The 12,984-nt window shown below is 63.0% G+C and overlaps 1 protein-coding gene across 25 annotated transcripts in view; it reads right to left on the minus strand.

The window, feature by feature from the left end:
* LOC102463425 (calcium/calmodulin-dependent protein kinase type II subunit beta) overlaps positions 1–12,984 on the minus strand; it is a 125,523-nt gene that overhangs the window by 10,947 nt on the left and 101,592 nt on the right. For 16 of the 25 annotated variants that reach the window (XM_075911103.1, XM_075911104.1, XM_075911102.1 and 13 more), the window contains 2 exons: positions 4,635–4,679; positions 857–905 (listed from right to left, as the gene is read on the minus strand). In XM_075911103.1, the coding sequence (XP_075767218.1) occupies positions 857–905; positions 4,635–4,679 (94 nt within the window). The remainder of the gene's footprint in view (positions 1–856; positions 906–4,634; positions 4,680–12,984) is intronic. The other 9 variants (XM_075911108.1, XM_075911107.1, XM_075911099.1 and 6 more) reach the window with 1 other exon arrangement.

The following is a 12,984-nucleotide window of genomic DNA, read 5'->3' on the forward strand; positions in this document are numbered from 1 at the left end:
CCCCCCCCTGCACACGCAGAGCGTGCCCCCCCGGCACACGCAGAGCGCACCCCCCCGGCACACGCAGAGTGCCCCCCTAGCACACACAGAGCGAGCCCCATCCCAGTCATGCCCCCAACCCCTCCCAGCTCTGGCCTCTGTCCCCCCACCCCCGGGGCAAGCAATGCCGCATTTCATCCATTCTCAGCTCTGGGCTCCCCCCCGCCCCTCCCCTCCCCTCTGCCACTGGGCTGCAGGCAGCGGGGGCCTGGGGCTGGCAGGCTCCTCGCTGGCCCATCTGCACTGGGAAGGGAGCCACAAGCCAGGCAGGAACAGAACCGGGAACCATCCCGTGATCCCTCCCGTCGCCCATTCCCAGTCCCTGACAGAGGCCAGGGGCACCCTCCCTCCCCAGCTTGGCTAACGGCCATCGATGGTCCTCCATGAATCTCTCTAGCGCCTTCTCAAGCCTTGTTAAGGTCCTAGTCTTCACAACTTCCTCCGGCGAGGAGTTCCACCGTTCACGAGCCGGCCGGCCCCTGGGTTTACGCGGGGCCTACCTAGTCACTCTCCCTTTCCCAGCGCTGGCTTGGCAGCGGCTGCACGTGCGGTGGCTGGGTCCGGAGAACCTGCCGGGGACTCCAGGATCCAAGAGGCAGCCGCTCATTTATACCCCCTCTCTGCCCCTGAGAAGTGCGTGTGAGACCCACGGGGCCCGCTCCTCGCCCTCTCCCCCGGCTCCGGCCCATTCGGCGGCGCGGCACCGCACCCAGCCTGCCCCCCGCGAGTTGGATCCAAGGATCTTTGGTTGGGGCGTCCTGGCCCAGCCCCCCACCCCCGCGCCAGGCCGCTCGGATGCCCCCCAGAGGCCGGGTACCTTTCGTGTCCTCGTCCTCGATGGTGGTGTTGGTGCTGTCGGAGGACTCCTGTGGAGACAGGCGGGGAGGGAGAGAGACCGCACAAGGCGTTAGGCAGGGCTGGGCCAGGCCCCCGCACCGGCCCCTCGGGAACGGCCCCTCAGGCTCCCGCTGCTGCCCAGGCACCAGAGCCGGGGGCGACGCCTGGGACAGGCTGCAGCACCCTGAGGTGCCAAAGGCTGGGCAGTTTCACAAGGCAACCCTCCCCCCTCACCGTCACCAGCCTCTGGCTGGGGCCTGCCCCCCCGCCCCACTCCCCCCAGGCCCTGCAGATCCAAGCCCCGACCCCCCGCCCCTGGCCCTTCAGACCTTCCTGCCACTGCCTTTAGCAAGATGTATCCTCCCCCTCTCCCCCCCGCGGGGCTTAGTCCCCCTGAGAAGCCGGGCCCATGTTGGCTTGAGCTGCCCTGGGGAGGCAGCCAGGCACAGTCTGCCCTGTGCCCCTCACCGTGGTATCAGGGCGGGCTGGCAAACCCCATCACGCCTCGGCCCCCAGGAGAGTCCCAGCTCCGACGGGGCGGGGCCGTGCGGACAGCTGGGCCAGCACGGAGCACGGGGGAGGCCCCGCGTCAGTCACGGCCCCTCCAGGCGTGAGTAAAGCACGGCCAGGCCCTGTGGCCGAGGGACAGCGGGGAAGGGGGTTTGCTGGACCCCAGGGCCTGGCCGGCTCAGTCCTGGGCCCGCAAATAGGACCTGCCCTGACCGGCCCCGCAAGCGGGGAATGTGCCAGCCCTGCTCAGGGACAGCAACCAGGCCGGAGGGAAACGGGTTCCCTGGCCCCTGGGGAGCAGCGGACGCCACCGGCCAATGGGAGCGGGCAGGACGCGGCCGAGCGTTGGGCTTCCTGGCTCCAGGAAGGTGCATCTGGTGATGGGACTTGGTCGCCCAGCAAGGCAGGCACCTGGATTCAAACCAGGGAGTTGTCAGCCCCGGGCACTAGGCACCCCGGGCACTAGGCAGCCTGGGCACTAGCCAGCCCGGGCACTAGGCACCCCGGGCACTAGCCAGCCTGGGCACTAGCCAGCCCGGGCACTAGGCACCCCGGGCACTAGCCAGCCCGGGCACTAGCCAGCCAGGGCACTAGGCACCCCGGGCACTAGCCAGCCTGGGCACTAGCCAGCCCGGGCACTAGGCACCCCGGGCACTAGCCAGCCCGGGCACTAGCCAGCCCGGGCACTAGGCACCCCGGGCACTAGCCAGCCTGGGCACTAGCCAGCCCGGGCACTAGGCACCCCGGGCACTAGCCAGCCTGGGCACTAGCCAGCCAGGGCACTAGGCACCCCGGGCACTAGCCAGCCTGGGCACTAGCCAGCCCGGGCACTAGGCACCCCGGGCACTAGCCAGCCCGGGCACTAGGCACCCCGGGCACTAGCCAGCCTGGGCACTAGCCAGCCCGGGTACTAGGCACCCCGGGCACTAGCCAGCCTGGGCACTAGCCAGCCCGGGCACTAGGCACCCCGGGCACTAGCCAGCCCAGGCACTAGGCACCCTGGGCACTAGCCAGCCAGGGCACTAGGCACCCTGGGCACTAGCCAGCCTGGGCACTAGGCACCCTGGGCACTAGCCAGCCCGGGCACTAGGCACCCTGGGCACTAGCCAGCCTGGGCACTAGGCACCCCAGGCACTAGGCACCCTGGGCACTAGCCAGCCCGGGCACTAGGCATCCCGGGCACTAGCCAGCCCAGGCACTAGGCATCCCGGGCACTAGCCAGCCCAGGCACTAGCCAGCCCAGGCACTAAGCACCCTGGGCACTAGCCAGCCCGGGTACTAGGCACCCTGGGCACTAGCCAGCCCAGGCACTAGGCATCCCGGGCACTAGCCAGCCCAGGCACTAGCCAGCCCAGGCACTAAGCACCCTGGGCACTAGCCAGCCCGGGTACTAGGCACCCTGGGCACTAGCCAGCCCGGGTACTAGGCACCCCGGGCACTAGCCAGCCCAGGCACTAGGCACCCCGGGCACTAGCCAGCCCAGGCACTAAGCACCCTGGGCACTAGCCAGCCTGGGCACTAGGCAGCCAGTACCATGGGCAGGAGCTGGGCAATCAGACCCAAGCCCCGTACCCGCCCTGGTGCCGCTGCCCTCCCTTAGCACGACTGTGCGGGGGCCAGGCTGGACAAAGGCCATTTCCCATCAGTGACACTGAATGATGGTCAGGCTGCAGCTCGGCCCTTAACCCCGCACGGAGCCCTCGCCTGCCTCCGCACCACACTGCCCCTGGCCCGGCCAGGCCTCCTGGGCGTCCATCGGGCCAGACCCGCCCGTTCCACCTCCGCGTGCTCTCTCCCCCCCCCGCTCAGCATGGCTCCGCAGAGCCCCCGGCCCAGCGGCTGTGCCCTCGCCCCCGGGCTGCGCCGCCCAGACCACCGCCGCCCGGAGCGCGCTCAGCCACGGGGGCGGCCTCGACTCGTGGCCTCGGGCTGGTTCCTGGCCGGGGACGGAAGCGACCGGACGTGCGCGAGGGAACGCGCCGCGCCGCTGGCAGGTCCGCGCTGGCTCCTGAACCCCCTGGGAGGCGTCTGCCAGCCCCCGGGGAGAGCTCACTTGCGAGTGGTAAAAACAAGGCTGGGGAGCCCCGGACCCGCCGTTTGCAGCCGTTCATTCCGCCCAGCGAATGCAACCGAGGCGCAGCCCCGGCTGTGGCAGGGCACCTCTCAGCCAGGCCCCCGGTGCCGCTGGGCGCCGCGCAGACGTTAGGGCCTGCTCCGGCGGGCACAGGGTGGGGAGGAACTGCTGGGCCCCCGCGGGGGACATCCCAGGCCCTGGTGGTCGCCCTCGGCCTTGAGCCCTGGCCCCCCGCACAGCTCCCCTGCGCAGCTCTGCCGGAGACGAGCCAACGGCCCGCGGGGTTCCCTGGAGCACTGCCTGCCCCACGGGTCTAACGGTGGGGCGCTGGCCACGCTGGGCGGGCGAGGGGCCCGGAGGCAGGTGCCGCGCCGCGAAGCAGGAGGCCGGGTGCCAGCGCGGGGTTCGGGGCGGCCGGGAGCCAGGGAATTGCAGGGCGGGTTGAGCCAGGGAGCAGCGATGCCGGAGGTGGGGGGATGCAACGTCCCTGCGGTGCAGAGTGGGTGGGGCTGAGATGCAGGCGCGGGTGGAGGGGGGCCGGGTCGGAGCAATGGATGGATGTGACATGGAGGGAGCTGGCCCGTCCTCAGCCAGCCCCCGCCCCGGGGTGCCTGCTCCCTGCCCTCTCCCTGGCAGCGGCGGAGCCAGCTCGGGATCTCTGCTCTGGGGCTGGCTCTCTGGGCTCAAGCGACGCCCTGCCCCCAGCTGGCTGGCCAGACCCTCTGCTCCCCGGCTGGGTGACTGCAGCGTGGCTTGGCGGCTGTGGCGGGGGGTGGCCTAGGGCCAGGCGCCGAGCGGGGGCACCCATGCCTCACGCAGCTCTGAACCCTGGAGCCTTGGGGGCACCTGCAACCCAGCTGTGGCAGCGGGGCAGAGGAGGGGGCTCCGCTCGCCGGGAGCAGCGGTCCAGCCGGCGCCGAGGGGGAGAGCCTGGCCCCGGGGCAGCAAAACGCCCACTGCCCTGGGGCCAGACTCCCCCGAGCAGCCCTGAGGCCAGGTGAGGGCCAGCCCGCTCCCCTGGACAGGTCCCTAAGGGCCCCCAACTCCGGCAGGCAGCCGGGACGCTCCAGGGAGACCGGCGTGGAGAAGGCGGAAAAGCCAGGGCCAGAGGGGAGGCGCCCAGCTGGCTCCAGGCTGGCGGGGCGGCGTGCGAAGGAAAGGCAGGCAGCAGTACCTTAACGCCGTCCACGGGGTTATGGATAACAGTGGTTTGAGGTTCCTACAGGAGAGAGACAGAGGGAGGAAAAACAACACGGTAGTCGGTGGAAGAGAGGGAGAGATGGAGCAGAAAACGGTGAGAAGACCGTGGGGGGGAAGACGGGGGGACAGACCCAGAAGAGAGCAGGGAGGGGGGAGGATGGAGGGAGAAAAGCAAAAAGTAATTAGTTCAGCAAAAGGCCAATGTTTAAAAAAACAGAGTGTGGCAGAGTAAACCAGGAAGAGAGAAACGGGGGTGGGGGCCTGGAGCTCCGTGCATGGAACCCACCCCCAAGCCATGGCGGGGGCGGCGTGAGCGGCGCGGTGAAGGGCGGGGAATGGAGAGCGGGAAGCTGAAATTGGATCGGAGCCCTCTGAGCTGGGGGGGGGGGGGGGCGCTGGACCTGTCTACCTGCACCGGGGAGCCCGGCAGGGCCCTGGAGCTAGGCCAGCGGCCCCCCAGGGACAGGCAGCCAGATGGCCCAGGCGCAGGAGGACGGCCCTTTGAAGGAGTCCGTCTAGGGCTGCGCCCGCACCGACCCCCCCGCCTGCCCAGTGCCGCCCAGGGGAACGGCCCCAGCAGCCCTGCGTCCGGGGGTGCAGCCCCCACCTCTCGCCCCCAGGCTGCCTGACCTGGGCTCTCACCTTGGCTGGAACATGGCAGGCTTGTGCCTGGGAACTTTACCATGCGCTTACCTGGGCGCAAGGGGCTTCCGGCACAGCCCAGCGCCAACCTCCACCCCCATGCCGGAGCCGGGGAAGCAGTCACAGGCCCTGCCTCAGGCGTCCTAGCTCTGGGGTTTACCTGCTCGCCTGTGTGTGATCCTCACTCCCTCCCATGTGGCAGGGCCCAGGGGACAGAGGGGAAACCGAGGCAACAAGCGGCTAAGTGACAGGCCCAGCGTTGCACAGGAAGTCGGTGGCAGGGCAGTGCATTGACCTCAGATCTCTAGCAACTAACCACTGCACCATCCTGCCTCCTGTTTGCCGTGCCTGAAATCCATTCCCCAGGCATCTCCGCGGTGCCTCGCCCCCCACCGGCCTCAGAGATTTCACCCACGCCCACTGCGAATCCGAGACCCCGTGGTGCTGACTGGGTGTACGGAGGCAGGGAAGCCGTTTGCTTGCTGCCCAGAGACCGTCCAAGCGGAGAGCCGGCCTGGCCAGCACCGCCAGCCGCAGAGGTGCCCATCCTGCTTAGCGCCAGGCCCTGGCGCTTTTATTTCCTGGGCTCAGGCTGCTCCTTTAACCGACCCCGCCCCCACTGAAAACGGAGGCAAGGCAGGTGCGGCCTGAGCTGCCTGCAGACAGGGAGGTTGGAGGGACCCATCACACGGGGCTACGGTGGGTCTGCCCGGACGGTCAGCGTGAGGTCTGCCTGGCTGCCAGGGACGCGGCGGAGAGCCGGGGTGGGCAGGTGACGCAGCTGGTAAGACCAGCTGCCGGCCGGGAAGCCGCCAGGGAGCTGTCCCGTCCACGCCACTGAGCGCAGCAAGATCAAAGCGCCGGCATGGGGCTGAGCGCTGCCTCTTACCCCGGGAGGCCGGAGCGGAGCCGAGCGGGACACCCTGACGCCTGGCTCACATCCCGGCACGGGAAAGGGCTGGGGCGAGGCTGCCGGCTGGGGAAAAGGGCCTGGGGGGCGCGGGGTCCCCCATGTGCTGGAGCAGGAGGCCCGGGCACACGAGGGGATGGGTTTCCATGGGTCCGGAGTAGCAGCGTTTTTAAAGGGGCCGCGGCAGCCACTGGGCAGGGGGGTTGCTGCAGAGCAGGAGCCTCAAGCCGGGTGCTTTGGGGTTGGCCCCTGCCCGCAGGCCCCCGGGGGCAGGCCTGGCCCTGGTGCAATGGGAAGGCAGCTGGCGTGCGCTGAGGACAGAGGAAACTCGCCGCAGCGAAGGGGAGGCCTCGTGCAGAGTCTAAGCCCAAAGCAATCGGAACCCGCAGGCTCCCGCCTCTCCCGCCTGCCCCACTGAGCTGCCAAGCTGACATTTTGTTTACAATCCGGTCGAGGTTCCCCCGCAGAATTCTAACACCTCTCTGCAACTCTGCCATTTAAAACCCCGATTAAAAAACCCAGGCAGCCTAGAACTGGCAGCATTAAGGGCGTCAAGCGCCCGCCGGTGTATTATTTCTAGAGACCTTCCTGGCCACACTGGATTATGGAGACGCAGGAAAACGGTGAGGACAAGACAGAACCTGGTATTGCTCAATTCTGCCGGTTGAATTTGACAGCTGGAGCACGTAAACGCAGCTGCCAAATGGACAGAGAAGACGGGCTGGGAAGCGATCGCCTGGCTCTGCTAAGTACACAGCAAGGCCCAGGGAGTGGGGAACACAGGGATGGAATTCCTACCTGGAGGCTTGGCAAAGCAAATGGGAGACGCTCTCCAAGTCAGCGTGCTGAGCACCTAAGGACCAGCTGTGTCAGCGATAACCCACCGGAGCGTCATGCGCATGGAACAGGAGCTGTAGCAGCAGCAGGTCTAGCTTGCCACAGACTCGGACCCTGGTGGAACCAAGGTTGCCAAGCAGCCGCTGGGGAGAGAAGCAAGGCCCACAAGCGAGCCGGCCCCACAGGGACCTGACAAACTGCCCGAGCTGCGGCCCAAGGAACTATTCCGACGGCACCGGGAGATTCGGAGAAAGCAACGGGAGGGAAATGAACGCAGGTTCCAAGCACTCAGAGAGACGTAAACCGGGGGGCCCACCCGCAGCCTGCAGGCCCCCGCAGCACGTGGGGTTCCCCGCGGGCCTTAGCGCACAGGGTCGCCCCATCCCATTGGTTTCCAACCCCAGAGCCTTTTCCTACCGGGATTATAGTGACGCGCACGTAGAGCCAGGGCCCGGGAAGGGAGGTGCGGGCTTCGTATCGCTACTGACTTTTGAGAAAGAAACTTAGCAGGTGATTTGGAAGCAAGCAATGGCTCTACTGACGGGAAACCCGGCAAGTTGCACCTAAGAACCGATGCACACCGATCCGGTACATTGTGCGCCGGCAAAACGGCGGCAAGAGAGATAAGCGCGAGATTAGTAGCGCGCTCGGGAACCAGTGAAATTGCCAGCTCAGCACAGGCCGGGCTCAGGCAAGGAAGATACCCAGCCGGTCATATTGCAAGATTAGTAACAGAAACCCTAAACCCTGTGAGAAACAGACGTTATGGCAGCTGCCTTCTTGGACACAGAAGAAGCACATGACGTATCGCGGAGGGAAGGCCCGCCGTGAAAACCACCCACCGTTGGAATGAGCAGAAGGCTCAGGGGTAACGAACATGACAGAACCACAAAGTAAGGGTGGGGGATGGTTTTGTCAAATATTTATGAATGTACTAATGGCTCTTTCCACGAGGAGTAACAGTTAATTTGAATTAAGGACTTAGTTCGAATTAACGTTTAACTGCCATGTCTAGCCACGGGCAGCTAGTTCAGACTACGGGGGATTTAAAAATGGCAGCACCCGGGAACATGCAAATGAAGCCCGGGATATTTAAATCTCAGGCTTCATTTGCAACTCCGGTTGCCCTCATTTGCCTACCTAGCTTGAGCGAACGAGCTAGTGTAGACATACCCTAAAACATAAGGGAACAATTTTGGGGGAGAATGAAACCGCTCTCTATACACAGGGCCCTTCGATTGTAGTTTTCATTTAATTCTTCCTGGGAATGTATCTGTGAGTATTACCATGATAACACAAGCAGGTGAAAATAATTGCAAAAAAATAGCAATTTTTCTGGGTAAATATCGGGGTTTATTTTAGTGGCCAGAAAGACATGGGGGGAGTGTTCAATAGATTAGTGCTTTGAATTTTGTTCGTTGGTCTTTGCTGCAGAACTCAAAACACACCACCACCTCTGAGTAGAGGAAGACAATATAGCTCATCGAATGTATTGTATTTTCCTAATAAAGCACGTCATTTTTATATAGTTGAATGATACAAAAGTAGGGTGAAAATCAGAAAAAAATAGTTTTGTGTAAAACTTGGGAATTTTTCAGTAAAAATAGGGTTAAACTGAAAACACCTGGCTGTGTCTACATTGGCAACATTTTGCACAAAATCTTGCCACCTGTCTACACTGGCCACCAGGCCTTGCGCAAGAACACTGACGTTCTAATGTATAAAATCAGGGCTTCTTGTGCAAATATTCTGACGCTCCCGCTCAGGGATAAGCCCTCTCGCACAACTGTTCTTAGAATCATAGAACCATAGAGCTGGAAGAGACCTCAGAAGGCCATCAAGTCCAGCCCCCTGCTCTAGGCAGGACCAATCCCAACTAAACCAACCCGGCCAGGGCTTTGTCAAGCCGAGACTTAAACACCTCTAGGGATGGAGACTCCACTACTTCCCTAGGGAACCCATTCCAGTGCTTCCCCACCTTCCTAGGCTGCGTCTAGACTAGCAAGTTTTTCCGCAAAAGTGCATGCTTTGCAGAAAAACTTGCCAGCTGTCTACACTGGCCGCTTGAATTTCTGCAAGAACACTGACGATCTCATGTAAGATTGTCAGGGTATGTCTACACTACTCCGCTAGTTCGAACTAGCGGGGTAATGTATGCATACCGCAATTGCAAATGAAGCCCGGGATTTGAATTTCCCGGGCTTCATTTGCATAAGCCGGGCGCCGCCATTTTTAAATCCCCGCTGGTTCGAACCCCGTGCCGCACGGCTACACGCGGCACGAACTAGGTAGTTCAAACTAGGCTTCCTAGTTCGAACTACCGTTACTCCTCATTCCACGAGGAGTAATGGTAGTTCGAACTAGGAAGCCTAGTTCGAACTACCTAGTTTGTGCCGCGTGTAGCCGCGCGGCACGGAGTTCGAACGAGCGGGGATTTAAAAATGGCAGCGCCCCGCTTATGCAAATGAAGCCCAGGAAATTCAAATCCCGGGCTTCATTTGCAATTGCGGTATGCATACATTACCCCGCTAGTTCGAACTAGCGGGGTAGTGTAGACATACCCTCTGTGTTCTTGCGGGAATACTATGCTGCTCCCGTTCAAGCAAAAGCCCTCTTGCAAAAATGCTTTTGCGCAAGAGGGCCAGTGTAGACAACGCGGTATTGTTTTGCGCAAAAAAGCCCCGATCGCAAAAATGGCGATCGGGGCTTTCTTGCGCAAAATCGTGTCTAGATTGGCACGGATGCTTTTTCGCAAAAAGTGCTTTTGCGGAAAAGTGTCCGTGCCAATCTAGACACTCTTTTCCACAAATGCTTTTAACGGAAAAACTTTTCCGTTAAAAGCATTTGCGGAAAATCATGCCAGTCTAGACGTAGCCCTAGTGAAATAGTTTTTCCTCTTACACAAGAGGCCAGTGTAGACAGGCAACATCAATTTCTTGCGCAAAAAAGCCCGATGTTTAAAATGGCCATCAGAGCTTTCTTGCGGAAGACAGCGTCTACACTGGCACGGATGCTTTTGCGCAAAATCATGCCAGTGTAGATGTAGCCAGGGATTTATCCATATTGGAAAAAGTACAGGGAGTTCAACATTTGACATTCTTGGGAGATCTGGTCAACAGCAAACTCACCAGGAAGGACCATCTAGGTCATATCAAGATTACATGTCAAGCTAGGATGAAGCTGGTCCCTAGAGCTGCTGGGAACGCCCAGGGGCAGAGAAGAACCCGTCAGCGTGGCTGTAACAAGGCACCGACAGGACCAGTTATAGATGATGGATGCCAAGACTTGAATTCTGCTTCGAAATCAACCCTCAAAAAACGCAGAGGACAGCCAAGCCCAAGCCCATTGACTCAGGCTATGTCTACACTGCAGGGTTTTTCCGGGATACCATCCCAGAAAAACTCTGCCGCATCCAGGGAATGCATCCATTTTTTCGGAACAGTTTCTGAAAAAGCAGGCGCATTCTTTCCGAAGCCCTAGATTCCTCATTTGATGAGGAATAAAGGCTCTTCCGAAAGAGGAGGTTTTCCCCACATTTGGCCTCATGCAGAAGGGCCAAAAGTCAGAAAAGCCTCTTCTGAAACAAACAAAAAAGCGGAAAAAGGTACGTAAACCGCGCTCTGCAATTTGCATTTCTTGTTCCGGAAAAAGATCGCAGCGTACACATAGCCTCGCTCTGCAGGCAGCCCCCAGAGGCGCGAGACGACTTTTGGGTCAGTGGATGGGCGTGGACACAGGCTGTCCGGCCAGCTGTGGCTGCTAGCCTGGCTCTGTCTGACGGCGATGAGCAGGAAGCCTTGGAGAGCAGGAAGGATTTGTTCCATGACATGCTGCTCGTCACACCGGAGACCCCACCGCTGGGTCGATGACAAGGAGCAGGGAGTGCTCGGGCCACGCTGGGAGTCGCAGCAATGAGACGGTTGCCCACGCAGCAACACCTGCCTTACAGAACGAGCGCGACGGAGAGAGGAGGAACGGCAGCGCTGTGTGCGGCGGGTTGGATCACAGATGTTCTGCGGGTTGTCCAGTGCACTGACACCCCCCCCTCTTGCTCTCTGGGGCTCCCTGCCACCTGTCCTGCTGGGCCAGACCCTGGGTCTCCCCCAGCCAGACCACGGACTTGGGGTTACTGCCCCCTTGCAGAGCCACACCGACACTGAGCCAGCTCCGCTCTGGGGGGCTCTGCACCCACGAAAGCAGCCCCCCAAGGGACCGAACCCCAAACCAATCCCTCTCACTCGGTGGAACACTTTTACACAGTGCAAGCTCAGAAGGCCAGGTCGGCCCTGTGGCGGGGCGTCGGGGACCCTCCGATCCTGCACCCCCGTAGCAGCAAGAACAGACTCTGCCCGCCAGTAGAACGGGGGTTTATTGCTCCTCCAGGATGCAGCACAGCACAGACGTAAGGTGGCTACAGGAGTGAGGGCCAGGATGCCTCAGACCGCCTGGGATGGGGGGCCTAGACCCCTAAACTCCCAACCCTCTGCTTAGTCTGTCCCCTTCATGGTTTCCCAGCCAAAACTGACCTTTCCCCCGAACACTCACTTCACTTCCTTTGTTCAGTCTCTGCCCTCAACCGGGAGGACCAGCTGGGTTACTGTCTACGTCAGTGGTCCCCAACGCGGTGCCCGTGGGGACATGTGCGGCGCCGGCCCCGGGCGCATGGCGCGTGGCTGGCAGAGTCCCACCTGGCTGCGGACGGGGGTGCAGGGTCAGGGGTCCCCGACGCGCCGTCACAGCTACTAAGTTAAAATGAACAACCCCCCGTAGCTAGTTCCAATCCGCTACGAAACTCCTTCCCACGGCTTCTGCCCCAGCCCGCTGCTCTGATCTCCGGCACGGCGCTTGGAATCAGAGTCGATCTTTACGCTGGCCCGGGGCCACCAACTTCTCCAAAGTTCTTGGTGCCCAGCGCAGGGGGGGCGCCCCCCCGGGACGCCGGCGGTTCCGCCCGTCACACTCTGCTCCCACGAGGAAGCGGGGGAAGCGTGCCCCCCGTGTGAGGACAAGAGGGCTCTCAGCCCGCCACGCACAGCGAGGTGCACCGTGCCCTGCACACGCCGTGCCCTGTGACGCGCAAGGGCTGGCCGTGCCGCTGCTGGAGCACGGCAGGGACGGTCGCAGCCAGAACGCGTCTCCCCAGCACGGGCGAGGCCGCGAGACAGCGCCGGGCAGCGATAAAACAGCAGCACTCGGCCTCCCGAAGGACCCGGGGTTGTGCTGAGATGGGCACTTCCCGGCGCGCCGCTGAGGCTGCTGCGGCCCAGCACCGGAGGAGGAGCGAGACCAGAAGGAGGCAGGCCGGCATGTGGGCAGGCGAGCCTGGGGAGACGGAGAAGGGGAGCAGAAGGGAGCCCAGGGAGATGGCCGCAGGCCTGGGCCCATGGAGGGAGCAGTTCTAGGCTGCTCCGGGAGATGTGGGGCGGCCGAAATGCACAGGCTGCCGTGTGGGAAATCCGCTGCTTGCTAGGGGCCTGGCGCTCTCCGAGGATACCACGGCTCCCGGGGCAGATGCCAAGCTCGGTGTACGATGCCGCCGGAGCCGCCGGGCACGTTTAACGCCCCGGGGGCTGGTCCCAACACCGCATGAGGGAGAGCCAGGCCCGCCAAGCGGCCTCCCCGCCCCGGCTCTGAGCCCCCACTTCGGGCCAGGGCAGGCGGGTGCCAGGGAGCTCTCTGCTCCTCTCCCTGCCTCACAGACGTGACCCCGGCTCTCCTGCCGCTCGGCCCGGGCTGGGGCAGGTCCCGGGCCAAGTCCGGGCTCAGGAACAGCTTGTTCCCCGACCCGGGGCTGGGCTCCACACTTCCCACAGCCGGGCCGGGGGGGGGGCAAGACGCACCCAGGCTCAGACAGCAGGGGGCAGGCCCTGGTGCCGGCCGTGAGACAGGCTAGTGGCGTCTTTGGGAGCCGGTCACCAGGCACGGGAAGGGCGGT

The sequence above is a fragment of the Pelodiscus sinensis genome, chromosome 28 (assembly GCF_049634645.1).
Source record: "Pelodiscus sinensis isolate JC-2024 chromosome 28, ASM4963464v1, whole genome shotgun sequence".
Taxonomy (NCBI): domain Eukaryota; kingdom Metazoa; phylum Chordata; order Testudines; family Trionychidae; genus Pelodiscus; species Pelodiscus sinensis.